The sequence below is a fragment of the Adiantum capillus-veneris genome, chromosome 30, assembly GCF_014529385.1.
Source record: "Adiantum capillus-veneris isolate H3 chromosome 30, ASM1452938v2, whole genome shotgun sequence".
In the NCBI taxonomy this organism is placed as follows: Eukaryota; Viridiplantae; Streptophyta; class Polypodiopsida; order Polypodiales; family Pteridaceae; genus Adiantum; species Adiantum capillus-veneris.
In genome coordinates, this window is record NC_140960.1 from 28,428,845 (window position 1) to 28,456,606 (window position 27,762).

Here is a 27,762-nt window from a genome sequence, read left to right on the forward strand (position 1 = left end):
GCTCGTCTGAAACCTGCCTGTTGGCCTGGGGCTCGTAAACCCTTGCTCTCAACGTATGAGCTGAGCTCTGCCTCAAGTACTGCTCCATATAGCTTGGCCATCGTGTGACCAATCATGATAGTCCTGTAGTTCCCTGGGTCCAGGGTGTCGCTAGATTTGTGGATAGGCACTATGGTGTGCTGTGTACACTCCTTTGGGAATCCTTCCCCTATAGCCCGATTGAAGACGTGTGCAATCAATGGGGCTATATTGGAGGCCGCATAGATGATGTGCTCACTCTGTAATCCAGTATATTCAGCTGATCGCCTGTGTTGCATACGGTGTATGGCCCTCTCTACACCGCTGCTGTGAAGGAGCGCGTCGGTCGTGGCTCGTGGCTGTGGGATGGGGGGACTGCCCTGGCACCTCATATAGTCTCTCTACAGTCATGCCATATCTGTGGATCCTCAATAGGTGTAGTCGGGCGTGGCTCCTGGAGGGTGCCCCATGCCGTCGCGCTATCCATGCTCATGAAAAGGCGATATAGCTCAAGCTCCTGTGCCTCCTCAAATGCTCGCCGCTTCGGCCGTGTCACTGCCTTCATCTGTTGTCTAGCCTCTCTCTCTGTGATCTCTCCCAAAGCTCGTCGAGCACGGAGGCATCGGTATATCTCTCTACACTCATCATCATGCCATCGGTTTTGAGGCATAGTCCCAAGAGGGGGGATACGTCCTGTGTGAGTGGTGTGTGGGAAAGAGCTAATGGCTGAGGTGTGGAGGACGGAAGAGATACGTGATGTGAGAACTGAGAGGTGTCTGGATGGATCGAGGAGGCATAGACCATGCTCCACCTCGGCTGAGTAGATAGTAGCTAACTCATGTGTGAAATGGATGGTGGTATGTGGAGTGCGTGCCGTGGAGCTATGTGGAATGGTTTCTCCAATAATAGAGGAGGAGAGAGATGTGTGGTCGGCTCCTATGGGTATGGGTGGAATGGTGAGGGATGTGATAAGATGAGTGCCCCTTGAGATGGGCCACTGGGCCATCCCGTTATAGATAACGAGACGATGTTGGGAGCCAAGTCGAAGTAGGTGTCGTCCATAGGCCGTGACTGAAGCTCTGTCTGTTGTATCTCTCATAGTAGCCTCCTCATATAGAGTGTGTAGTGCCTCTGGGTTCTCGTGGTCGTATGCTTCACACTACTCCCTACGGCGGGTGCGAGCATTGAAGTCTCCCATGAGGAAGACTTCAAGTGTGGAGTACTCCATAATCTCCTCCAAGAGGCATGTATAAGGTGAGACCTCTGTTGATGATGACTCCTGCTCAGTGGAGGCGAATCTAGAGCTTGTGGGTGCAAAGTAGCAGAGGGCAATGTAGATGGTCCTGTCTCATGAGAGCTCGAGGCGAATCCACATGTAGCGGGCCTGCGGGTCTCGAGCAACAATCTGTAGTTTACTGTGGAGCCCCTGTCTGAAGAGTATGGCTACTCCTCCTGAACCACGAGAGGTGCGCTGGTGTGTGCATCCTCGATGTAGAGACTCCCACTGGAATCCATGTATCCGTGGTAAACCCCTCTCTAGGCTCTCATGTGTCACTGTAAGTAGAATGATATCTCAGCCTCTCATCACCTCCTCAAGCCTCCCTGGGTGTGTCCATAGATTTCCGTTGCAATTCCAAACCGCGGCGTGAATCTCCTCGTGTCTCATAGGCTACGAGTCCCTATGCGATGGTCTTGCCATCAATGATGACCCTATTATCTCTCTATATTTCTATATATTGCCTTCTTCCCTTCTTTGCGAGCTTGGTAGACTCTAGGCATGCATGCACGACGGTGATCTTGTTGCATCTTTGTGAGGTCATCATCAAGATAGGTCGGGGGGGGGCCCTAACCCTCTCAAGATGACCCTCTTTCGGATGAAAGAGGTTTGAGACTCCTCGGAGGCGAATTGGAGGATAAGGACTCTCTTCTTTGGGTCTTTGCCGGCTCTCCAAGCTTTGGAGAAAGGGATCTCTCCTTCCTTGTATCCAATTTTCTTGCATAAGGCTTTCCCCTCATTTTCGGGTGTGGACTCCTCTTCTTCTTTGATGCCAGTCACTAGCACATTAAAGCGACGGGCTTGCCGCATCTTCTCCTCCTCAATGGTTGTATGTATGATGAGTACCTCATCGTGTTGGGCTTCCTTCTTGACTACTTCGACCTCCTCAATGCTTGTGGTGAGGGCTTTGGTGATCTCCTCCTTGAGGACTTCCTTGGCTTCCACTTTGATCTCTCCCTCTTTTGGGGTGAGGGATGCGATAGAGGTGCAAAGAAGTTCGATTTGCACCTTCATCTCTTCCTTCTCTTTCCTCCATTTCTCGCTATAGACAGGCGCAGCGGGGGGGGGGGGGGGGGGGGGGGGGGGGGCGCAGTAGTGGCTGTGGACATGGGCAGCAGGCGGCCTACAGCTGGCGAGGGGGGGGCACGTGACAACAGCAGGGGGCTGTTGGTGCAGGTCTGCAGCAGGGCGGGAGTGCAGGCGACGTGGGTGGCAGGCTGAGCATCAGCGTGGTGCAGGCGACGAGAGAGAGAGAGAGAGAGAGAGAGAGAGAGAGAGAGAGAGAGAGAGTCAGACCAATAAACATTCATCAAATCACAAGGAGTAGATCTCCCTATGCACATGCATTCCCGGTTGCATCCCCACCGGGTGAGGCATCGCTCTTGATTGTCAAGAGTCCTGCTTGCGCGTAGAGGTTGCTGCAAATTCAAGTTCTTCTAAAATTAGCACCCACTTCCTCTCTTATCGGTGCAAGCCGCTACGGTCTCTGCCGGCTAGGAGCAGCTTTTTGGAGAGAGAGAGAGATGAATTGAAATGCAATGTTATATTTAAAGTCTTCAAAAGGCCAAAATGACCTATGAGACCAAGCTGATACAATCCTATACAATGTCTTGGCACAAAATAAAATGAAGTAAAATAAAAGCTAAAATGACCATGTGAGAGAGAGAGACAGAGAGAGGACAAAATTGAACTGGTTTATTTCACAGGTATATTACAAGAATACAGCGAGTCGTCTTCTCCTCTATGCTTGCCTGGCCTGCCTACAAGGTTTACAACGTTACAAGCTAGGATACAATTCTAGTTCAAGTTTTTGGATGCTACTGCTGCCATGTGGGCTACGAGGTCGACGACGCGGCAACTGCATTACAGATGCAAGATTATTCAGCTGCACATCATGTACCCAACAACAGAAACATGAGTTGTGTCACTTTTACCTGTATCCATACTCGTTGTCATACCATGCCACCAGCTTCATAAATTTCTTACTTAGAGCTATGCCAGCTTTCAAATCAACCACGCTCGACCTGCATCCACAAGACCCATCGAACAAGATTCACAATGCAGTTTTGCATACTTGCATTTTAACAACAATCTGCCAACTCAAAACAAAAATTGGCACATCAAAGGACACACACAACCAGTAAAAACCACTTCAATTTTGTGTGCCCAGATCTGTGTTGCATGAAATGCTAGCCCTAGCAGCTGGAAACACATTTCTGGCTGGGGATGTGTTTCCAAACGCGTCAAAACGGCAATATGAAGACTTCCACGCTGCTTTTTTTTAGTCGAAAAGGCAGTATGAAGACTTCCACGCTACTCTAAAAACAAAGCCATGCTCGCGTTTATTGGCACTGCCTGCTTGCAGGGAGTGATATAAGCGTGGTGTCTATGAAATGTTGTACACAATTTTCAGGCTTTTCGAAGCTATTTTGAGATGCTGTTTTTTCAGCGTTTCTTTGAAGCCATTGTAATAAACTCGCCGACAGCAGCAGTTCAAAGAGAGACTAATAGAGACGAGAGCAAGGAGTGCAAGTTATGCTGCTATAGTTAGCTCTCTCTCTCTCTCTCTCGGTCTCGGTCTCGGTCTCGGTCCACCTAAATTAGCCCTTGCTTGCTTTAGGAATGTTTGAACCGAGCACCCTCCATTAAAAAGAAGCCCCCTTATCCAGAATCTAAACCCTGAAAACTAGAGGGGGAAAAAACGTTTACAAAGAGCGGAATACTTTCTTTGCACAACATAGAGAACCACAACACTCTACAGAATTCTCCTCTTGGCACAATCACAAGCAAGGAACACTTTTGTGCGTATGTGTTGATGCGAGAGGAAGACTCTACAGTCAATATATCTTTGAATTTTTGTGTGGTTGCCTACTCTCAATTGGGTGTACCCCGTAGTTTCTTGGTCGTATAGGTTGCCGTTTCATGTTCTTGAATGCACGTTGATGTTTCTAGTTTTGAAACGTTTCGTGCAACACAACTCTCTCTCTCTCTCTCTCTCTCTCTCTCTCTCTCTCTCTAGTGTGACGCCCTAGCTCGGGACGTCGCGGAATCGGGGCCGCGTCGGCTCACCTGCGTTGCGGACGGGACCTGCAGGCAAGCAAACGCACATACGAGGGACAACTTGAAAACCGAACGCAAGAGGGACACGAGAGTGAGGGACACGAACGAACGATCAATATATTAAGAAAGTGCCGAATACAAGGGACGTAGAGAGAATGAGGAAAACGGGGGCTCGCAAGTTGGGGGTAGTGGCACATACTACCCTTATATACTCCCCCGGGTTGAGAGAGCTTGACGCCCACGTCAAGCCGGGGTTTGAAACGTGCTGATACAAAATTTGTTGCCGAGGTTGAGGGGCGGATATTTACAAGGAGGGGAGTTTGGTGTTGCTCAAAAATGTCTAGCTACCTAGGGTGGTGCTAGTTACAAGGGGGGTGAGGACTATTCTATGTGGTGTCATGTTGATCGATGTCCTCCTCTTCAGTGGGCATGTTGTAGAAGCGGAGCACAAGGGGTCGTCCGAGACGAAGCATGATTTCTTCAGGTACCCAAGTGCATTCCGTCATGGGTCGGTTGCGCCACTTGACATAGAATAGTTGTCCCCGGCGCCCAAAGCGCGACTTTAGGATGGCCTCCGGCTCATTTGGCGGGCCATCCTTTACATATTCGGGGACATTCCGACCATAGGTGCTATCCGGTGCAAACCTCTTGAGGAGACTTACATGGAAAGCGTTGTGGATGTTGATTTGTGGGGGTAGCTCCAACTTGTAGGTGATGTCGTTGTAGCTCTTGAGCACCTTGTATGGCCCGTAGAATCAATGGTTGAACTTCGGGGAGAGGCCTTGAGGGAGGGTGATATTTTGGGAGCTTACCAGTACCAAGTCACCTTCTTGGAACAGCTCGGCCGGTCTTCTCTTTTGGTTGGCGTATTTGGCTATGCGTACCTTGCTTTGCTCGAGACTCTTCTTTGCGCGTTGCATGCGTGTTTGCCATTGCTGCAAAAACTCTTCACATTCCAGATCCTGGGCATGCACATCGCCTGTTGCCAATGCAAGGGGGGTGATTACCTCTTTACCTGTGGAAAGCTCGAACGGTGTATAGGCGGTGCTGCTGTGGATGGAGTTGTTGTAGTGGAACTCCAGGACGTCCATGTACTCGGACCAGTCCTTCTGATCTGCCTTGACGTAGCTGCGGATGTAGTCTTCAATGCCTTGGTTGACTCTTTCAGTCTGTCCGTCGGTTTCTGGGTGGTAGGCGGAGGAGAACCGGAGTTGGGTGCCTAGCAGCTTGAAAAGTTCCCGCCAGAGATCACTGAGAAAACGGGTGTCGCGATCAGAGACAATGGCTAGGGGGAGGCCGTGGTACTTGAAGACTTTGGCGAAGAAATGTTTGGCTACTTGGTAGGCGGTCACGGGAGGCTTTGCCGGGATGAAATGCGCTTGTTTGGTGAAGTAGTCGACGACCACCATGATGGTAGTGTGGCCGTGGGAGGGGGGGAGGTCGACGATGAAGTCCATACTTACCATATCCCAGGGCCTTGAGGGTGTTGGCATGGGGTGGAGGAGGCCGGCGGGTTTGACTCTTTGTGCTTTGACCAGTTGACAGGTTGGGCAGGTACGCACGTAGTCGATTACGTCGTCCTTCATCTTTGGCCACATGTAGTGCTGATGGAGCTTGTCATACGACCTTTTTTGTCCACCATGTCCAGCTAGCTTGCAGTCACGGGCTTCCCACATGAGATCTTTCTTTAACTCTGGGTCATTGGGGATGTAGATCTTTCCATGGGCATAGAAGAGGTTGTCCTTGATGTCGAATAGGCCAATGGAAGTCTTACCAGAGTTGTGGTCGGCTAGCATTCTGATGACAGCTGGGTCAGCTTTCTGGGCGTCGAGGATGCGTTGGCGGAGGGTGCTGGTTGCTGTTGAGATGGCGTTGAGGTTGGGCCTTCGACTGAGGGCGTCGGGCATGACGTTGGTGATTCCTGGCTTGTGGATGATGTCGATGTCGTACTCTGCCAGTGTATCTTGCCACCTGGCTTGCTTGGGGGTTATCTTTGGTGAGTCTGGAAGTATTTGAGGGAGATGTTATCTGTGTAGACCTTGGTGTGCTTGTCTTGGACATAGTGTCGCCACTTTCGGAGGCAGTGGACGACGGCGAGCATTTCCTTTTCATGAGTGGTCCACCGTGTCTCTACATCGGTGAACTTGTGAGATTCATAGGCGATGGGTTGATTCTCTTGCATGAGGACACCGCCGATGGCACCATCTAAAGCATCTGTATGGACTTCAAAGGGCCGAGTGAAGTCGGGTAGTCGGAGGACGGGGGTACCGCACATTGCTATCTTCAAGTTTTCGAACGCTTCTTCTTCTTTGGAGGTCCACTGGAAGGGTTTGTGGCCTTTGGTTATCTCTGTGAGCGGGGCAGTGATCTTGCTGAAGTCGCGGATGAAGCGGCGTGTGTACTGACAGAAACCCACAAACTCGCGGACTTCTTTGATTGATGTCGGAGGGGCCCACTTGATGACAACGTCGACTTTCTTGGGGTCCACCATTATGCCGTCGGACGTGACAATGAAGCCGAGGAACTCGATGCTTTGGACAGCAAACTCGCACTTCTCTAGCTTGGCATAAAGTTGGTGTTCTCGGAGACGTTGGAGTACTGCGGCGACATGTTTCTGGTGCTCTTCGAGGGTTTTGCTGTAGATGAGCAGATCATCGATGTACGTGATGAGGAAATCATCAATCATGTCGCGGAAACTGTCATGTATGATCCTGCAGAAGGTGCGAGGACCACCCGTGAAGCCAAACCCTAGGACCATCCATTCCCAGGAGCCGTAACGTGTGCGGAAGGCAGTCTTCGCAATGTCTTTGAGGGCAATGCGGACTTGGTGGTAGCCGGAGCGGAGATCGATGCGAGTGAAGTACTTGGCTCCCTGTAGCCTGTCCATGAGATCTTCCATGAGGGGGACTGGGTACTTGTTCTTGATCGTGATCTTGTTGAGGGCCCGATAGTCCACGCAGAGTCGCATCGAGCCATCCTTCTTCTTGACGAACAAGACCGGGGCTCCAAAGGGGGAGGAGCTGGGTCGGATGAAGCCTTGGTTCTCGAGCTCTTCGAGTTGCTTCTTGAGCTCTTTCAGCTCTGTGTCATTCATGCGGTAGGGGGCCTTGGCCGGAGGTGTACTGCCTGGGATGAGCTCAATGGTGTGCTCGATTTGACGGGGAGGGGGGAGGCCGGGTGGGAGTTCCGGGGGCATCACATCCTTGTACTTCTGTAGGATGGGTTTGAGTGAGGGATCACCGACCTTGGCCTGTTCGACGGTGATTGAGTTGAGCCTGGCTGTGGGCTTTTCCTTTGCTTGCATGGTGCATAAGTGAACCTCTGCCCCTTTCTTGAAGGCCCGCTCTGCTTGCTTTGCACTCATGAGATTGAGTCTGGGCGAGGAGTGCTCCGGGACTTTCTGTTTGCCTTTCAGTGCTGCTAGCTGAGCGGGGTCTTGACGGTTGACGGGGGGGGCTTTGGTTTGGAGATGCGCCTGACGTGTGAATGCTTGCTTCGTTGTGAGCCTGGCGCCTTGGACTGTAACTGCTTTGCCTTGATTGTTCAGCAGGAGTTGATCTACCTTCATGCCTAGGAGTGCAATGAGGTACTTGTCATTGAAGGATAGACCAATGATCGCCTCAAAGTCGTCCATTGGGACCACGATGAAGTCAAGTCGACAAGTGAATTCGCCAATCTCGATCCTGACTTGACGGGCTGCTTTGACATTGCTGTCGTTGCCTTGTGCAAACTTGACAGTCGTCTCGTTGACGGTGCTGAGACGTAGGCCTAGGCGAGCAGCGCACTGCAGGGAGAGAAAATTGTGCGTGGCTCCTAAGTCTACCATGATCCACTGCTGCTGGGATCCGATGGTTGCCTGGACATATAGGTTCTGAATGTCCGTGATAGATGCTGCCATGCATTGAGGGTGGAGGGACACTGCTCCAATCCGCAGTTGCTGGTCAGCGCTCGGGTTATCCATCTCTTCGCTGCTTATTCTGGGGGGGGGGGGAGGGTGGTTCTTCTATTTGAACCGTATTGACCCTGCTCGATGATGATGCCTGATATCGCTTGCGGACACAGGCGTAGTAGGGGCCATGAGTGATTCTGCAGTCGCTGCACCAGACCCACTCGTTGTTATTCCTGTCGCTGTAAGTGTTGCTCGCAGAGGAGCTGCGGGGGACTAAGGTGCCATTTCCGCGGCCTAATCCCGGGTTTACCTGAGGTGGTGTGCGTGGGTCGTTGTTTCTGTTATTTGGCATAAAGCCGCGTCCTCGCCCGACAGGAGGCCAGTTGCTAGAGCTGGCGGGGGCAAAATTGTGGGACCGAGGGTTGTTTGGAGTGAATCCTTGGGTTGAGTTGGTGTCGCGTAGCTTTTCGGCCATGTTGGCTGCTACTTCCCATGTGGTGGGGGTCTGCTTTTCGACTTCTCGACGGGCCCAGGGCTTAAGGCCGTATAGGAATCCATGTAGTCGATCTTCCAGACAGTTAGCTCTACAGGGGGACACTTCATGCTGGTATGCACAGATGACTTCATGGTTTCAGACACATGGCTTCACCATGGACAGGTTGCCCCCTTTCCAGTATTCTCTTCAGGCACCCTCGCTGTCTCTTACACGGGTGGAGATCACTAGACTCATTCGTCAGGACCTGATCCAGCTCGACACCAGGAGGACATGGATAGAGCCGCCTCAGGAGTTGAGCACGAAGATGGCTTTCTATAGAGAGCATCTTCTCCACCTCACAGGAGATGGGTTTGTGATTCGACCCAGCTACATGGACACACATATGTCTCATGGTTTGCGTTGTGCCATTGGTCAGGTACGCACATCCTCACATCAGCTCGAGATTGAGACTGGTAGATTCAGAGGGATACCAGCAGACAGCAGGATATGCCGATTATGCCAGAGAGAGCCAGAGACAGAGTTGCACTACATATGTCATTGCACAGTGTTCTATGAGATACGGGGGCGTTTCCACTGCTTATTCAGAGAGGGTTTTGGTCCTCTATCTAGGGTCATGAGTTATGAGGATCAGAGATGTCTTGGACTATATCTACTTGAGTTACACAGGTGTAGAGACACTTTACTGGGGAGAGCTAGAGAGAGGCAGTCCCAGAGACACATTACAGATTTCTTTTCACTAGATATGGGACAGCCAGAGGAGCAGCCACCACTGCAGAGCTCGTCCCACACTCATTCGACCACTACTGGCACTCTCATCGACCAAGCACTGGAGCTACAGAGATACAGACGACCGCGACTGAGGAGAGGAGCTACACAGCATCGACGGAGACTACAACAGAAGATTCGAGCCATACTCTCTCGACATCCAGAGTGCAGATGAGGATGGATCCTCACCATTTCTTCCATCTTTGTTTCACACACTGTTACATCCAGTTTACCGGGTACCTATTGTATCAGCTGCTACACCCACGTAGTTTTAGATTGTAGTAGTAGTAGTAGTGTTTTGTTCCACTTCTAGTTCTTTTCTAGTTCTTTTGTACCCAGACATGGTATTAGATTCACTATTTTGTAACTGATTGGTCTCATAGGTCATTTTGGCCTTTTGAAGATGTTAATATAACATTTCATTTCATTTCATTTCTCTCTCTCTCTCTCTCTCTCTCTCTCTCTCTCTCTCTCTCTCTCTCTCTCGCGCGCGCACACACACACACACACACACATGCATTAAGAAGGGTTTCATTGCCCCATTCAACTCAGAAAAAGTTTTTAGTACAAAGCATTTTTGCACAAGGCTTAAATGTCAATGACAAGCTGAGCTACTCAATTCTGAGGGTGCAACATGAATGGGCATATTCATGCATTTTTGTGAGTGACAACAATACCTAATTTCATCCTTCTGTAAAGGAGAAACAGATCTCACATCGTCACATCCATATGTATTGCACTTGCAAAGAGGCTCATCTGATTTCTGGAAAGACCCTCGTAATTGGGCTCAGCTTGAATGCTATCCGAGTCTCCTGCCTGCTTGACAGCAAGGATGACTATACTCTGCTGCATAAAACATTGTCTTTTCACTAGGATGACTTCTGGGCATCACAAAACTGACTTGCTTCTTGAAGCAGCTTGGGCAATGATATTTTACGAGGGCATCTACCTATGGGGCACTAGCAAACACCCTTTAAAAATTTGAGATCTTCCTCCTTAAGGGCATTCGTTAGGCCCACGTAGGCACTGAATGCATAGCTCCATCAGAAACTTGTCACAGATTGATATGAGCATTGCCTTGACTAAGACATGGTTTTACTGTGTTTAAGAGCAAAAGTTTGGTCTTCAATCTGTTACCTTTTCCAGCAACTCTCAACAATTTCGATCGTAAGGTCTGGAGGTATCCTATGCTTAACAAGTAGCCTTCTTGTTTGTGTGTGCATGTGCTGCAAAAGAACTTGCGGTGTAATAATGCCATTCCCCCCCCCCCGTCAAGGTCCAGGGTCGCGGGGCAGGGGATCTCGGCCACTCATCTACTGTCCATTACTGACAGTAATTTCAGCATGGGCCGTCAGATGTGAGACAAGTCAGCACGTAATCACTCATGGCAATGATTGGCTATCATTTTATGACACCTCAGCATGCGGAAAAATGGCTGCCTGTACTTGCGCTGCAGGACTGCACGTGCTCGTCGTCAGAGTCCAGTGCTTGGCCCCCCTCCCCTAGACCTTGACGGCCGGGAAAGGTCTTTTACTGGCCCTTCCCTCGTAAAAACTGCTCCCTCCATGGCTCCCGGCTCCCCGCTGGTTGCCACGGGGTCGCACTTTTTATGGGGAAAGGTCAGTAAAAGACCTTTCCCTACCCCATAAGCACCCAGAACTAACAAGCTTAAGCCAGCGTTGATGCGCAGGCTGGCTCCCTTCTTAATGCTGTCATGTGAAGAAAGACACAAAGTAGACGTATGTGTGGAGACCATTAGAGGATCAACTTGGCAAGGCATTGTAGCTCTATATCACATCTAACAATTACTACCTCCTAGTGCGATCATAGCACAGACTTTCATGCACCAAGCAGCTCCATACCTCTAATGGGAAGTGAACTAAGCAAGTAAAACAAAATCCTTGAGCAGCTTTCTGAGTTTCTCATAGTTCCTAGGCTATATACATTTTGGTAGGAGAATATTGGGGCAACTACAAGAGCAACAAGACATTCATCTTGATAGAGTTCTGCACCAACGGCATAATCACTAGCATCCATCTCAAAACGAATGGCTTGCTGGGATCCACAATATGTAGCGTTGGTACAATAGTCACCAAGTGCTTTACTATCTTAAAACTCTCATCAAGACACTCATTTAAGACAATAAGGTTACCTTTACGATGAGGTCTCACACTTTTTGGTCCTCTCATCCTTCTTTTCAAAAGTTGCGTTAAGCTAAGCAGCACTTTTGGAGTAGTTCGTGATAAAATTACGAAAGAATCCAATAAAGCCTAACAAAGACTTCACTTGGCGCATGTTCCTCACACTGGGCCAGTTTTGTACTTTGCCAAGCTTATCAAGATCAATGCAATGGACGCGAATTCGATCACGAGTAAGAAAATAACCGAGATAAAAAAGCTTTCGTGAAAAACTTGCACTTAAGAGGTTTTAGCATAAAGCTTTTCAGTTCCAAGTACTTTGAAAAGAATGCATACATACGCAATGTGTTGGGATACACTACTGCTATAAATCAAGATATAATGATCAACGAATCATTTATCATCTATTAGGAGCATTAGCAAACCAAATTAACTCGTAGTGACGATATCATGTATGGAAACCTATTTTAGGAACATCTTCCAATTTGATCGTACCTCATGATAGCCTGATCAAAGGTCCCTCATCATTTAAGAATATAAAGCTCCATAAAGCCAGGAGATATTTGTTCTTAACAGAAAGTTCATTCAACCTTTTGTAATCCACGCTAAAATGCATAGCGTTACATTTCAATTCAAGCAAAAATGCTTAGTGTTATCTTTCTTTCGAGAAAGTAAGACATGTGCTCCCCATGGAGATTTACTAGGTCAAACAAAACCCCTGTTGAGATTCAATAGTGAGAAATTGGGAAATTGGTGAAATCCGCACGAGATACGCCAGGTGTTTGGGGTTCTTTGAGCCCCCCCCTCCCCCCTTGCTCTCCCCCTCTATCTATTTGAGATACAATAGTGAGAAATTGGAAAATTGGTGAAATCCGCATGAGATACTCTCCCCTTCTTGACTTTGTTATTGTGCTAGGTGTTTGGGGTTCTTTGAGCCCCCCCCCCCCCCTTGCTCTCCCTCTCTATATATTTGGGCAATGCACCTCTCTCTCTCTCTCTCTCTCAAAGAACCCCCCCTCCCCCCTTTGCTCTCCCTCTATCTATTTGGGCAGTGCACCTCTCTCTCTCTCTCTCTCTCTCTCTCTCTAGGTAAATCCACGGAAGAAGCAAAATTGCTATTGTGCTATTCTGAAGTGGATTTATCACAGAGGGGGGTTACTAGAAACTCACAAGATAAAGCACACACTGAATATGGGAGACATCTCATGGAGATGGCAACTATACATGGTTTGGCCATACTTAATGGTCTAGAGAATTTCCCTTTATCTGGGGGATTCACGTGCTTCCCGCACGGGCATGGGGCCAGTACAATGGATTATGTCATGACTTCACCGAGCTTTATTTCTAGTATCGAGGACTTTAAGGTGGGACCCAGACCGGTTGGGATTGCAGTGGATCGTGCTCTCTTGACCTTATCAATCTCCTTCCAATACAATGCCTCTCAAGTACAAAGGAAGAAGACACACACGATATACTTTCACGCCAGAGACTGATTCAGTCTATGTGGAAAAGATCTATACCTACATTTGCATATGGCCAGGATACAGTAGAGTACACAGATGCATACACATACCTTGGTGTGGTATTTGCAGGACCGAAGTTTACTCTTAAGAAAGCACTGGATGCTAGATTATCCAGAGCCTCTGCGGCCTTGGGAGGGTTGGAGAGGATGTGTTCACAAGTGCAGTTTCAAGAACCACAAACAAAACTTTGGCTCTTTGATACTGTGGTGGCTTCGGCTATGCTTTATGGGGTCCAGATTTGGGGACCATCTATGGATCAGGATAATTGGAAGTCAATGGAGAGACCTTTGGTATCTATGATTTCCCCAATGATTAGAGCCAAGGCCTCTGTACCACACGCGATTACCCGAGCGGAACTAGCTGTCCCTCTGATAGAAATTGAAGCTCTTACCAGATCAGTGTCCTTTATACATGGTTTGTGGGATACAAATAATTGCCGATATACTAGACTAGCCCTCGAATCCTCTCGACAATTAGCAATGAAAGGGGATACATCATGCTGGTATGCGCAACTGTCCTCGTGGTTTCAAAGACACGGGTTCAGTATGGAAAGATTACCTCCCTTCCAATACTCTCTTGAGGCTCCATCACTGGCAATTACACGAACGGAGATTAATAAAATCATCCGACAGGATCTTATACAGTTGGATACTAAGAGGACATGGGTAGACCCTACACAAGAATTGGGCACGAAGATGGCCGACTACAAAGAAAACTTCCTACAGCTATCTGAAGATGGATTTGTGATTCGCCCGAGCTACATGGATACCCACCTGTCTCATGGTTTGAGATGTGCTATTGGTCAGATTCGTACATCCTCACACCAATTGGAAATTGAATTTGGTAGATTTAGGGGAATCCCACCTGAGAGCAGAATTTGCAAGTTATGCGGAATGGAGCCGGAGACAAAATTACACTACATATGCCACTGCACCGTATACTATGAGATACGTGGGCGTTTCCATTGCCTATTTAAAGAAGGCTTTGGACCTCTAGATAGAATCATGCAATACCAAGATCAAAGATGCTTAGGCTTGTACCTACTGGAACTACATCGGCACAGGGATAACCTAATGAGAAGACAAAGAGCACTACAACCTCAGAGGCAGATCACAGATTTCTTCGGATTAAGAGAAGTAGGAGTGGAAGGAGAAGCAAGAGGCCAGCAGCCAGCACAAAGGAGTACCCACATTCATACCAAAGGCCCCCTAATTGACAGGGCGATTGAGCTTAGGAAATCGAGACGACCACGACCAAGACGCAGAAGCACACTTCAGCGGAGGAGACTACAACAAAGGATTAGAAGCATTCTAGCCAGACACCCAGAATGCTCCTAAGAAGTTTATTTAATACTTTGTATTTAGTTTTTCACATTTATTTTCACACTTTCACACTTTTCACACTTAGTACTTTGGTACTAAGGTACCAAGACATTGTAATAGATTCACTACTTTTGTATCAGTTTGGTCTCATAGGTCATTCTGGCCGTTTGAAGACATTAATATAACATGTAATTTCATTTCATTTCTTCGTAGGTAAATCTATGGAAGAAGCAAAATTGCTATTGTGCTATTCTGAAGGAAAAGAAAACGCCTTCTCTCTCTCTCTCTCTCTCTCTCTCTCTCTCTCTCTCTCCGTAGGTAAATCTATGGAAGAAGCAAAATTGCTATTGTGCTATTCTGAAGGAAAAGAAAACGCCCTCTCTCTCTCTCTCTCTCTCTCTCTCTCTCTTCCTTCGTAGGTAAATCCATGGAAGAAGCAAAATTGCTATTGTGCTATTCTGAAGGAAAAGAAAACGCCCTTTCACCTTGAAGGCAAGTATCCTTGAGAGAATTCACGAGGAGATTGCTAGGTAGGAGCTGTCAAAGAAAGGTGTAATGCTTGGTGGTGCTTTAGTCCACATGTATTCCGAATGTAGGGATGGAGATCCCTCGTCACTAATTGACGCCTCAATTTTAGAGGGGATCTAAGGTTGAAAATCAACGTCGCTTTTCAGTAACCACTATTGATGACTTGATGTAAAGTAGGTGCAAATGTGAAGTTGTTGTGAACTTGCATGTAAATTAGATGTGAACTCTGCAAGCCATCTTGAACACTTTGTATACAAACTCGAAGTGAAAGGATCGCGACGGGCCAAAAGTATGCAATATAATGCTACCATTTTCTTTGCTTAACAAAACATGCACACAAGCTTAATAGGATTTGTCCCTGTGAGACGGGGAGATCATGAGATCAAATGCTACCCAACCCATTTGTTTTTTCTCCAAATGGATTGAACAGCCCACGATCAACAATGATCTGGGACTGTAGATCCCCTCCAAAAAAGGAGTTGTCAAATAGTGCTAGGGGTAGGAATTTATAATTGAATGCAAAAGTCGAAAGGAATGTGCGTGGCCAAGAGAGATACTCTCTTCTCAAACAAAGTTCCAATGCCAGAGATACTCTCTCCTCTCTCTAAGGTGCAGGCTGTTTCAAGATCTCTCTCTCTCTCTCTCTCTCTCTCTCTCTCGTTTTCTGTAGAAGACGGGAAAAGGAAAAATTGTACAAATATTTATTTTGTTGAAATTACTTTCAAAAACATGTACGAAAATCCGATTTTTGCGCTGAGAGCTTTTACTGGCAGATTTTTGACGAGTTGCTTTTGGCATCCCTTGTAAGAATAAAGAAGCCCAAGGGGGTCTCAATTCTCAGAGCATCTGGACGCAGAGTCTGAATGCGAGCACCCATGGGAGCTGTACTTTGATCAAGCATTAATATAAAAGAAATACCGAAAGGGCCGCCAAGTCTTTGGGGCCAATACCCTAGGCATGGAGCTACGTCAGGCCGTGTCGACTCTCTCTCTCTCTCTCTCTACAAAAGTTCAATGATTATGAAGTTTCTGTCGTGTGTTACTATTGATTTCTCACTTGGAGTATCCAAGCCGATAACAAAAAGTTATGGTGTAATAGACTTGGACACTCCAAGTCGAGATTCTACCGCGACACCACAAGAATATACTTCAAAACAATTCACAGTTCACAATTGATTCGACATTGGCCCGGCGGAGTTCCGTGCCTAGAGATATTGGCTCCAAAGACTGGAGCCCCTTTTGATATTTCTTTTTGTATTAATTTGTTGCAAAAGTACAAGTGAGTGGGAGGCTCTCACTCTCAGACTCTGCGTCTAATGCTCTGAGAAGTGAGGTCTGCCCACTTATTTAAAGGTTACAAGGGATGCCAAAAGCAGAGCCGAAAAGCTTCAAAATCAAAAGCCTTGCCAAAAATGAAGCAAAAGATTTCTCTCTCTCACAAGCTCTCTCTTGAGTAAATAAAGCAGAAGCTCTCTCTCTCTCTCTCTCCTGTTACAAAGCGCGTAGCCAAAAAAGCAGCCCAAAATCTGCCACGCAAAAGCTGCCACGTCACTGTACAGATCTCCGTGATCTGCGCCGCAAATTGCCTGTCCGTACGGTGCAGCCACGTCATCACTTCAGCGAATCTGCCACGTCAGCATTTGTGGCCAAGGGAGGGTGTATGTGAGTGTGCACTGGGCAACCACATCACCATTTTGTGACATACCCGCCTCTTGAAAACATTGTAATCGCCCTCGATTATGCCTGCAAAACAGACAGAAGCCATAAATTGTCTTAGCAGACACTGACTGTTAGTACCGACGCACTAGGAACACACATCTAGCACGTGTATTAATAGACAGTCACATCACACGACATCACAGGACATCACTTGACATCACATCACAAATCACATTCAACATTCATTCGGATCTCAGACAATGATTTATTGGCAATGCAATTAGCAACTGCATCGAGATCCACTCAAGACCTCATAGATGCCCGATTGACTAACCCCTATTGCAACCATGTCTATCGAGATCATTCATACCAAAATGCTGCAGTCATTTCGTCTATCAGTTCCTGCACTTAAACAAGTCAAGAACAAAGCAGTATCATGTTCGAGAATTCCAGTTCATAAAGTCATACAACATAATACTATCAGCTCTCATTATCCCTGAAGCTCAAAGAGACATCAATGACTCTAATATAAAAAATCGAGGCATCTGTTGACAAAAGAGCGGAGTAACTCCCCTCTTGTGCATACCCAGTGCACCAGATATCCCGCCAAGCTAAATTTGGGGTTCCATTTAGAATAGACTATGCTAAACCAAAAGCTTCAAGGTAAAGTTTCACAATCTGAGGAGTATCTGCTAGGTCCTCCTCCATTCGCTCCGCATCCAATGCAAGATAGTTCTTGAATTTAACCAAGAACCGCCTTCTCAATTTACCCTAAATCTTTTTGTCCTTATGTGCCAAGATCTGTTCTGGAACAAAGATCTCCTCGTTTTCATCCATTTCAAGTTGCTCATCATCGGGCACATCGCCTTCAAAAGGCTTCAAGAGACTCACATAAAAAACATAGTGAATCCTCCAAATATTGGGCAGCTTCAGTCCAAAGGAGACATCATTTATCTTTTCGGAAAATCTGGAAAGGTCCATGCTAAGCTTCAGTCCAAAGGAGATATCATTTATCTTTTCGGAAAATCTGGAAAGGTCCACACTATCTCATGCTAAGCTTTCAAGAAAGCCTCTCCTTTCCCTTTTTCTTTCTCGGGCGTGCCTTCCCAAAATGTAAGAGCACCCAATCGTTCTCCTTCAATTTCAAATCATGGAAAAGTTGATCTGCTGCCTTTTTCTAAGATTTCTTGAAAGCCTTCCGGACCAAGTCCCTCGTGAACTGGTCGGCTCCAAAGAAAAATCTCATCTTTTGTGGTAAGGAAGGGTGGAACCTTCGTAGAAAATTCAATAATCTTAAATAGCACCTTCCTCATCAAAGAGTTAATCGTGTTTCTGTAGGCATATTCCACCAAAGGTAAAAACCTTTCCCATGTAGTCTTCTGATCCAACGAAGAAGACTTCAACAAATCCAGTACCACTGAAATAGCAATCTCAGATTGCCCGTCAGTCTGCGGGTGGAACGATAACGAGAACTGCAACCGCGTGCCTATGTTCTCCCAAATAGCTGTCCAAAACAAACTCGTGAACCTGGGGTCCCTGTCGGAGACAATCGACAATGAGTCTCGAACAGGTCTCTCTCTCGGCTCGGCTCACACGGTAAGGTTGCCGTTTTATGGTGCGCTTCAAGGTATCAGATCAATGGTATGATCCTCAGGACGAGCGGGTGGTAGCTCGCCTGGCAGGCCCTCTGACGTTCTGTTCTTTCGGTGCCTTTTCAGGGCACTTCACGGAGATATCCAAAGTTTCCCCACATCCAAAGCACTTCCCCTCCTTGATGTAGAGAGCTCTCTCTTGAGGAGTGAGCCGGGGCCGTGCATCCTTTTCTTTCATTTCTAGGGTGCTCTTCTTCTTTCTACTTTCATTTTCCGAAGTCTATTTGGTTCTCTGCGTCATGATCTCATTTGTGGGATAAGTCAAAATTGCTTGAATGAATGGAAAAACCCCGTTTCGCATGACTCATTAGTTCCCGAATGGAATCTGACTTTTGCTCTAAGCAGTGATCTCGGATCTCTGTAGGAAGTCCGAAGGTAAACCACTCAATCTGTTCTTTGAACGAGATCTTCTTAAATGAAGAAGCTGGTAGAGAAGAGTCTCTCGCAATATGCGTCCAATGTATCGTTCTTGGTCATCCGATGATGGTTCCAAGCAGTTCGTATGTCGCGTTCGTACTCCCGAGTCAACCAAGAAGAAATAAAAAGCCTTTTAAATTTCAGCCATTTGACTGGCGCTGTCTTGTTTAATAGAAGCATGGACCACCAAGTTCGAGCATTTCGCTTGAAGTAAGAGGGAGCTCTCTGAATCTTGGAGTGCTCTGAGTAACACCCTCATGAGAAAGCTATGTCTGCTGTATGAAAGATAAAGCCTTCGAAGCATCTCTATAACCAGAAAACGTGTCAAATTTAATTGATTGTCCATCTTCTTTAAACTCTCGGACTTTCTTGCTTTTATCTTCCAAAAAGTCATACTGGTTGGCTTTATAAAAATTTTTCTTCTTTGCATAAAAGCTGCTGTCGTCAGAGTCCAAACTATCTAAAGACGAGTCCTCGGTAGTAGAACTATCAACAACTGGGCGAGATTTAGGCTTCTTTGCCTTTTTCTTGCCCTTTCCGAATCTTTGCTTTTTGCTTCGCTTTTTGCCTTTTCTGTCCTCTTCGCTCGAGTCAGAGGAGCTAGAAGAAATGGAAGAAGAAGAAGAAGAAGAACTGGAAGAAGAAGAAGAAGAAGAAGAAGAAACTGGATACTCCTTCAAATCGAAGATGCTTCTTCTATTTTCTTGCTGACGCAAATGTAGACTGACGACCCAAATAACCCGGGAAGTCAGTTCCTTTCTTCTGCTTTTTGTCGTGCTTTTCTACTTTGTTCTGCGCATCAAAAAACTGAGAAATCCATGCATCAACCACCTCTTCTAATTCTTGCTCTGTATACATCCTTGGAGTAGGAGGTTTCTTCAGTGCCGGTTTGAGGGGTGGTTCTGTGGTTTGCCACCACTATGAGTGCACCTCATCAAAGGAGGTCTGGCTCATAAATTTTGCAAATTTCGAGTCCTTTGCAAAATTTAGCATCATCTTTGTTGCATCGTCGATCAATTGTTGACGCTCCATCTCTTCGAGCTCCGCCTGAGTAGGCGGAGGCGGGCCATTCATGATCTCTTCCCGCATCTCCGGATGCGGAGGAAGTCGACTGAGCTCTATCTGAATCCATAAGTGCCACGAAAAGGATCGGATTTCCCGTAGAAGAGAGATCGGCCGTGCTCTAATACCACTGTAACAGACTTGGACACTCCAAGTCGAGATTCTACCGCGACACCACAAGAATATACTTCAAAATAGTTCACAATTCACAATTGATTCGACACTGGCCCGGCGGAGTTCCGTGCCTAGAGATATTGGCCCCAAAGACTGGCGCCCCTTTCGGTGTTTCTTTTTGTATTAATCTGTTGCAAAAGTACAAGTGAGTGGGAGGCTCTCACTCTCAAAATCTACGTCCAGATGCTCTGAGAAGTGGGAGGCTTGCCCACTTATTTAAAGGTTACAAGGGATGCCAAAAGCAAAGCCAAAAATAAAGCAAAAGCTTTCTCTCTCTCACAAGCTCTCTTGAGTAAATAAAGAGAAGCTCTCTCTCTCCTCTTTTGCAAAGTGCGTAGCCATAAAAGCAGCCCAAAATCTGCCACGCAAAAGCTGCTATGTCACTGTACGGATCTCCGTGATCTGAGCGCAAATTGCGGGCCTGTCCGTACAGTGCAGCCACATCATCACTTCAGCGAATCTGCCACGTCAGCATTTGTGACCAAGGGAGGGTGCATGTGAGTGTGCACTGGGCAGCCACGTCACCAGGTATGGCATGATCACTTTCCCCACTGTGCACCTCATTGGCCCTCATGTGATTGTACCCCTCCCCATATGTTTTGAGCTGATGTATTATGTGATGAGGATGTTGATGATGATGAGGATGTAGATTAGGCTTACGTACCTACCCACTCTAGGTACCCTCATTAATTTTTATCGTTATAATCCCTTGACACTGTATTAGAGTCACATGGATATAACTTTTTGGTCTCATGGGTCATTTTGGCCTTTTGAAGATGATAATATAACATTTCATTTCACTTCATTTCTCCCTTCACTTGTTTCAATTTGTTTGAAGTGATAAAAGTGTTCTAGAGTTTGGAAGATTGTACTTGGTCTCTGTGTCTCTCTCCTATCCCTCGCCGGGAGTGATTACAGAAAGAGTGCTTGTGAAGATCTCCCCTCAGGACTATCCTATAGAAATTAGCGCTATGTCATCATTGTGGAACAGCTATTGCAATACCTCCACTACCTCCACGCATTCTCTGGCATTTCATTCATCAAACCTCCTCACTCTCTGTCCAATTTCCATCGTTTTAGTGCTCAAAAGAATAAGTTTAATGGAATCCCGCCTACAAATTTTGAAATTTACCATCAAATTGAAATTTGGAGAAATTTAGCCTTCAAAAATAGTCAATTTTCCTCTATATTTTTCCATGTGTAGGTTTTCCCACTTTTTTGAGAAAAGTTTATTTCAAGCACTGCTCAGTTCAACCCTTCTGTAGGGTGTTGTTAAAGTCTATTAGTGGCTGACCCTCTTCTTCAGCCACGTTATACGTCGATCATGGATACAATACTTTTCCAACAAAAAATAGGCATGCATTTGCACATGAATGTCAGGCAAATGTGTAATCTTTGCATAGCAACAACAAATCGAGGAAATGTAAGCATTTCAACTGAGTACCTCTCCTCTCCAACAAAATCGCTGGACACTACTTCGTCATCAGTCACACCAAGAATGCCCCTCAAGGGTCAAGATGATGCCGCCTTTCTGAAAATTTAGTCGATAGAAAGCTTCGTCAAAGGTAATCAAACCCATCAATTGTTACAAAGACATTTGACTAGACAAAAACATACCTCAAAGTATCACAAATTTCTTCATAAGATGCCTCTTTGATAAGCCGAACAGTCAAGTCCACCACTGACACATCTGCCACAGGTACTCGGAATGCCATTCCAGTAAGCTTTCCCTTCAGCTCTGGAATAACTTTAGCCACAGCCTACATGGTACCCACTAAAACAAGGTGAAGCCTATCACAAGGCATTTCAAAACAAAATGTAAAGGAAATCAATGTGGCCCTCTGATGAAAGGACCCACTCACTAGCAAAACAAAGGCACAAAAACAAATTTATACACCTCCCCCTTTTCCTCTAGGGCATATGTTTTAACATGCCGAAAGAAGAAACAAGCTAACCACCTTGTGGATGATAACTAAATTAATGGTTCCAAAAACTACCATGTCTCCAGCTTTTCCTAGAGCATTTCACAACAGTACAAGGCACTCTACTCTCATCTCTTCTCGCGGGGGTGTGCATGTGTGTGGGTGTGAACAAGAGGAAACTGGAGTTACCTTTCTATCACCCAAGTGTGGTCGATTGGTCTTAAGAGTTCAAAACTCATTGGATAGATCTTTGAGGTCTCTTGGGACTAATCCTACGACGTTAAAACTTCTCCTCTTCTCTCCTCTTTGAAAAATACATGTGGATCCTCTACAATGTGGACAAACATGCGTACAAAGTGTGGTTTATCTTAAGGACTGATTCACAACCTTTGCAGCACCTGTGCTAGCAGGAATTATATTTTGAAAGGCTCCCCGACCAGACCTCCAATTCTTTGAGGGTCCATCAACAGTCTTCTGAGTCGCTGACAAAAATAATACATTAGAAATAATAACATTATCCCAATTTGAACTGTTATAGCAAGCCATTTTTGGCAAACAGAGAGATTCTTACCGGTAACAGCATGAATGGTTGACATAAGGCCCTCTTCAATACCAAAATTGTCATGAACCACCTACAATTAAAACAAAAGCACATAATTCCTCGAACTAAAAAGTAACATGGAAACCAACATCTCATAAAACTTCAGCATATAAGTTATAAGACGGTGGGTACAGTGGGTGTGAGTACACATACATGTGTGTGCATGGAAATGAATGCTAAGGCTTGTACCTCAAGACAGTCTGCCTTTGATAAATTTTTTTCTAAAAATATCTCTACCTTAGCAAGAGGAGCCAAGCAATTCGTTGTACAAGATGCACAAGATACAATCTGCATGTTAGGATCATATTGTTCATGATTTACTCCAAGTACAAAAGTCGGAGTAACATCATCTTTTGCAGGAGCTGAGATCACCACGCCTTGTACGGAGTTGCTCTGAGGTGAAAAGACGATGATAAGCTTTTGGAAAGTTCAAAAACAAGATTCAATTGAAGCCTCTTATGTAGTGTTGACCTGAACAAGATGAAGATGGGCAAGTGATATTATCAAAGCAGAAACTATCTAAACCTGTAAATGTCCATTCGCTTTCTCACTTGATGTAAAAACTCCTGTTGACTCCACTACGTATCGAGCACCGAGGTCTCCCCAAGGTATATCTTTAGGCTCTCTGAAGGTACAGCACATTGAAAAGATGATACAAAATGAAAAGACGTCCTTAAAATACTTCACACTCTTTGCACATAGAAGATAGCATCACATGTACCTATTCAACTACTCTTAAGCCTACATTTTGTTCCATTGCTTGCACACACAGACTAAGATACATCTCATTTTCACATTGGCTTCAAAAAGTGTAAAGAGTGCAAAATTTCATCTGCTTTTGATATTGACATGCTACAAAGTCTGATATTTCATAGCATTCCTTATAATGCAAGCTTACACAAGCAACAAGGGAATATATATACTTATATGCAGTCATTGCAATCCTCAAGCCATCAACTTCGATAGTCTTATCATCAATAGCCTGAACGTGTGCCTTCAATGGCCCAAAAGTGGAATCATACTTTAATAGATAAGCCTGCAAAAGACACAAATCTCATCACATGCCAAATCTCTACCTGAACACAGTATGTGGGTACACACATACTGACAGAATATTGACATGATAGAGCTGGAATGGTATGGTACCGCTTGCTTTGCATCGAGAAAAGGATCGTTTACGGCAACAATTTCTGTTCTCCTATTTGCAAGCCCTGCTCGTAGGACCAATCGGCCAATCCTGCCAAACCCTGATGACATGAGAGTTCACAACATGAGTGAGAGCATACATCACATACACTTGATTCAAAGAAGCCAATTTCATAACAAAGATACCATTAATCCCAACGTTGATTCCTTCTCCATACTTGACTGGCTCCGAACCTGAGAAAAGCACAAAATGGAAAATTTAAACCTGTACTGCCATTGTTTCAGCACTCATAACGCCTCAGAGAAATTAAATTTTTGCTATCATCACTACAACAACCTGTCCAACCCAAACCAAGCAATAATTATCTGGTTCTTATTTCTGTTATTGAATCGAGAAGGCGAGTTAAAATCAGAATGACATTAAATGGCATTCAAAAAGGGACTTGGTTTGACTTCTTGGTTGTATGAGCTTGAATTCGAATTTAAAAGGAAAATGGCATTCGATCAATCTATGCACGAATGGAAGAAAATATGTGAGGGATGCCAACTAGAAACAACTACGGCTAAATGTACTGATGCCAAAATCCGTAGGTATGCAACACCCATGGAAACAGGGAATGCCCAACCCATCCCTTGCCATAGTTGGAATGCATTTTTCCATTCCTGAAATGCGACTCCAGCCATGTATCATTTCAATTTCCACTTCAAACAGGGAGCACACTCTTGCCCCAACTCAAAATAAGGTTAGGCATCCTCTCAATTGTTGAAGGTTGCTGCCCGCTTTGAGATTAATAAGTGGCCAACAATGGCATCTAAGGGTGTTGCAGGAAATATTCATACCTATCTCGGCATATTTGTGAGGCCTCGTGGCCATAAAGAAGGCCCGAATCCTCGGTGCTATCTCCACTTCAACCTTTTCTAGACTACATCCCCCTCCCCTCCCTTTCCTTGTTTCAAATCAATGTCCTTGTTTCTGTTCCCCTTTACCCTGCCCTGGTTCATTCTATATGACTCCTATACGACCACCGAGCTTGGAGTCATTGTACCTCAAGGACCCATAGTGATACAGACTTGTCTTTTCTCACAGAAAAGAAGAAGATTTGTAATACAGATTTTTTTCTCAAAAGAAAAAGAAAAAAGAATAATCAAAGCACCTATTAGTGTGCATTCTCTGAAGTTGAGCTCTCAAACCCTTCTGGTAAGGACACTAATTACACCTTTAACTTGCTTCCCAGGGTATTGACTAAGGGTTACTGTATGGTATCGCATGAGTGTACATTGATGTTTTTTAGGGCAAAAAAGATAGTTCTTACAAAGGAGGGGTCAATAAGAGGCAATTTTGGTGCACGTAGGTGACATCTCCCAAGTACTTCTAGTGAACTTGCTTGCTTCCCAGGGGATTCACTAGAAGTACTTGGGAGATGTCACCTACGTGCACCAAAATTGCCTCTTATTGATCCCTCCTTTGTAAGAACTATCTTTTTTGCCCTAAAAAACATCAATGTACACTCATGCGATACCATACAGTAACCCTTAGTCAATACCCTGGGGCTTGCTTAACTCATTTGGCACGAAGAGGTTCACACTTCATGTGACCCATGACATGCAGTATTTATGACAAATGGAAGCAAAAACAAAACTGCTTACTTTTAACTGGATCCGGCGCCTTTGTGAAGACATTCCTGATGGCAAGTGTTGAAAACCTGAAGAGAGGGAAAAACAAGAGCAAAAGCTGAATTGAGCCTACTTCACTTGATGAGTACTTGTGCCAAACTTTCAATTTAAACTGAGCTTGATGAGAATGTAAAAGCAGCAAAAGTTAATAAGGTTTGTGGAAAATGTTCATGGGAAATTTCTGCTTTACCTGCTCCTGTCTGATGTTGATGCCGCGGTTCTTCCACTTTGCAATATCAATGGCCGCACTCCAAAGTATGTAGACTTAGATCCACACTGCTTCAACAGAACATTCAAACACTTCCATTAGTAAATCCTCTTTCTCACTCACACACACACACACACACACACATCAAAGAAAAGGATTACCTGCAAAGGAGCTTGGTCTGTACAGAGATGGCTTGGGGTAGCCATCGACAGCATGCAACCCAGAAAAGCTCCAGCCGACATAGCTGAATTCCGCAGAGCACTGTGGTATTCTTAGAAGCACTCTAGAATTGGTGGGCTAATACTAGTATATGTGTCCCGTGATCTGTGTGCGCACTACTACTTTTCTTTTACTTCACTCACTCACTCACACTCACTCTCTCTCTCTCTCTCTCGCGCGCGCGCGCGCGCTCAAGAAATATAGAAAAGCACACAGGAATGGCGAGGGTGGTCATGCAGGTTGCCACTTGGGTAAGTACGTGGCTTCTACTCCCCACGTGTAGCAACTGAAAACGAGAGGAACGAGTAGGGGAGCTGAGAGAATTTTCAACCAGACTTCTTCCATCTATCGAACAAGTCTTGAGTTCACAACCTGTCCGACAATTTTAGTGGGAAAGAGGGGTGGGCCACGAGTTTGCCAAAGGGTAGTTCGCCTAGCGGTAAAGGCGAGGGACTTTAAGCTCATCTGCTATGGTTCAACCCTTGCGACATGTGAGTGTGGGTGCAATTTCGTAAAAAGAGGGAATCATCGAAGATTCTCTCTCTCTCTCTCTCTCTCTCTCTCTCTCTCTCTCTCTTTTAGTATTTTACTTTACTTCATTTTATTTTTGTACCCAGACATTGGATTAGATCCACAAGGATTGTATCAATTTGGTCTCATCAGCCTTTTGAAGACGTTTAATATGACATTTCATCTCTCTCTCTCTCTCTCTCTCTCTCTCTCTCTCTCTCTCTCTCTCTCTCGTGCTCGACTCGGCTCGACAGACCTCTGTCTGCGGCGGCGTTTTCAACAGCTGCAAAGGGGGATGTTCGAGGAAGCTGTTGTGGTGCAAATCTGTTTTTAGAAGTTGTGAAGGGGGTTGGTTGAGGAAGGTGCAGTTGGTTGGGGGTTGTTGGGTCATGCGGGGAGGGGCCTTGTGAGAGGGAAGGGGGCTCAACTCACTGGTGCAAAGGAGAGGGACCCGCGCGCGGGGGGGGGGGGGGGGGGGGGGGGGATCTAACTATTTAGCAACTCACTTGGCTGATAAAGAGAATATTCTGTTTTCCTCTACTTATTAGATGTGAACGATACATACATATCATGGTAGAGACCTCAAAGCCTTGAACTCAAGACTTGCCATGAGAGAGAGAGAGAGAGAGAGAGAGAGAGAGGGAGATTTTTTTGGTTTAATAAAGGCCTGGACTCCTCCCCCCCCCCGGCTTTCCCCCTTCTCAAAACCCACCCAACTCCCTCAAACAAAAAAAGGTGCCCAAGAGACATGGCCTAATGGCAATATCTACTATGCAAAATAAGGGACCAATTACGAGAACATGCATGTGAGTGGTGTAAGCACCTGCAAGTGGTCTAGGCATTTGTAAGTAGTCTAAGAACATGCATGAGCTCCATACACCTGCAAGTGGTATAACCACTTGCATGTAGTCTTAGCACTTGCAAGTGCTTAGACCACTACTCTCAGCATACGAATACTCTTAAGTGTTTGAAAGTATATGTAGGGTGGACACCTCCTCCTTCATCTTTGCAACATCAGTCAAGGCACCACCCTTGACAAGACCCTACCACTCTTGTCTCAGCTTCCATCTTGACAATGACAACTTAATTTTCTAGGGGAGATGCTTGTAATATCTGCATGTCTGCTCTAAGTCTCTCCATCTTTGCTATAATTGGACCACAAGCCGAGTACCTCCCTTCGTTGCGCAACCTCAAATCCCCCTTCTTTGCTAAGACCAATTTAGCAGAAGTAACCTTCTCCTCAGTGATATGAACCTGTTCATCAAGATCTTCAACAATTTTATGCACCCAATCTGTGTATGGGCCCCGGGATGCAATGTCACCCGCATTTGCAGGGTGATTGGACATGTTGCGTGAAAGGCCAAAGGGTGGACTGGCATAACGTTCTCATCCCACCTCCCTACTTGTAGCCCTTGGCCCTTGCAAGTAGGACCCCTTAACTTATGCCTGGCCCTCGGCTCCTAGCTGCACTGAGCCATTAAGTACCTCTCCTCCCAACCTCCCT

The 27,762-nt window shown here is 46.0% G+C and overlaps 1 protein-coding gene across 1 annotated transcript; it reads right to left on the reverse strand.

The window, feature by feature from the left end:
* Positions 1-3,106: 3,106 nt before the first annotated feature.
* LOC147417724 (uncharacterized) lies at positions 3,107-25,968 on the reverse strand. Its single transcript, XM_086506618.1, has 14 exons — positions 25,691-25,968; positions 25,512-25,597; positions 25,295-25,350; positions 23,834-23,881; positions 23,648-23,748; positions 23,425-23,537; positions 23,027-23,126; positions 22,739-22,894; positions 22,472-22,532; positions 22,288-22,382; positions 21,596-21,738; positions 21,423-21,509; positions 3,229-3,318; positions 3,107-3,152 (listed from the first exon to the last, which is right to left on the reverse strand). The coding sequence occupies exons 1-12, from the start codon at positions 25,769-25,771 to the stop codon at positions 21,491-21,493; spliced, it is 1,059 nt and encodes a 352-aa protein (XP_086362744.1). The 5' UTR covers positions 25,772-25,968; the 3' UTR covers positions 3,107-3,152; positions 3,229-3,318; positions 21,423-21,490.
* Positions 25,969-27,762: the final 1,794 nt, after the last annotated feature.

Excerpts from the sequence above, each read along its gene's own strand:
- LOC147417724 (XM_086506618.1), bottom strand. The coding sequence starts at position 25,771 with ATGTCGGCTGGAGCTTTTCTGGGTTGCATGCTGTCGATGGCTACCCCA. Across the intron at positions 23,127-23,424 it reads ATTGCAATGACTGCATATAA|AGAGCCTAAAGATATACCTT; the intron begins GTATATATATTC and ends CTGTACCTTCAG. Across the intron at positions 22,895-23,026 it reads AAGCGAATGGACATTTACAG|AGCAACTCCGTACAAGGCGT; the intron begins GTTTAGATAGTT and ends TTTTCACCTCAG.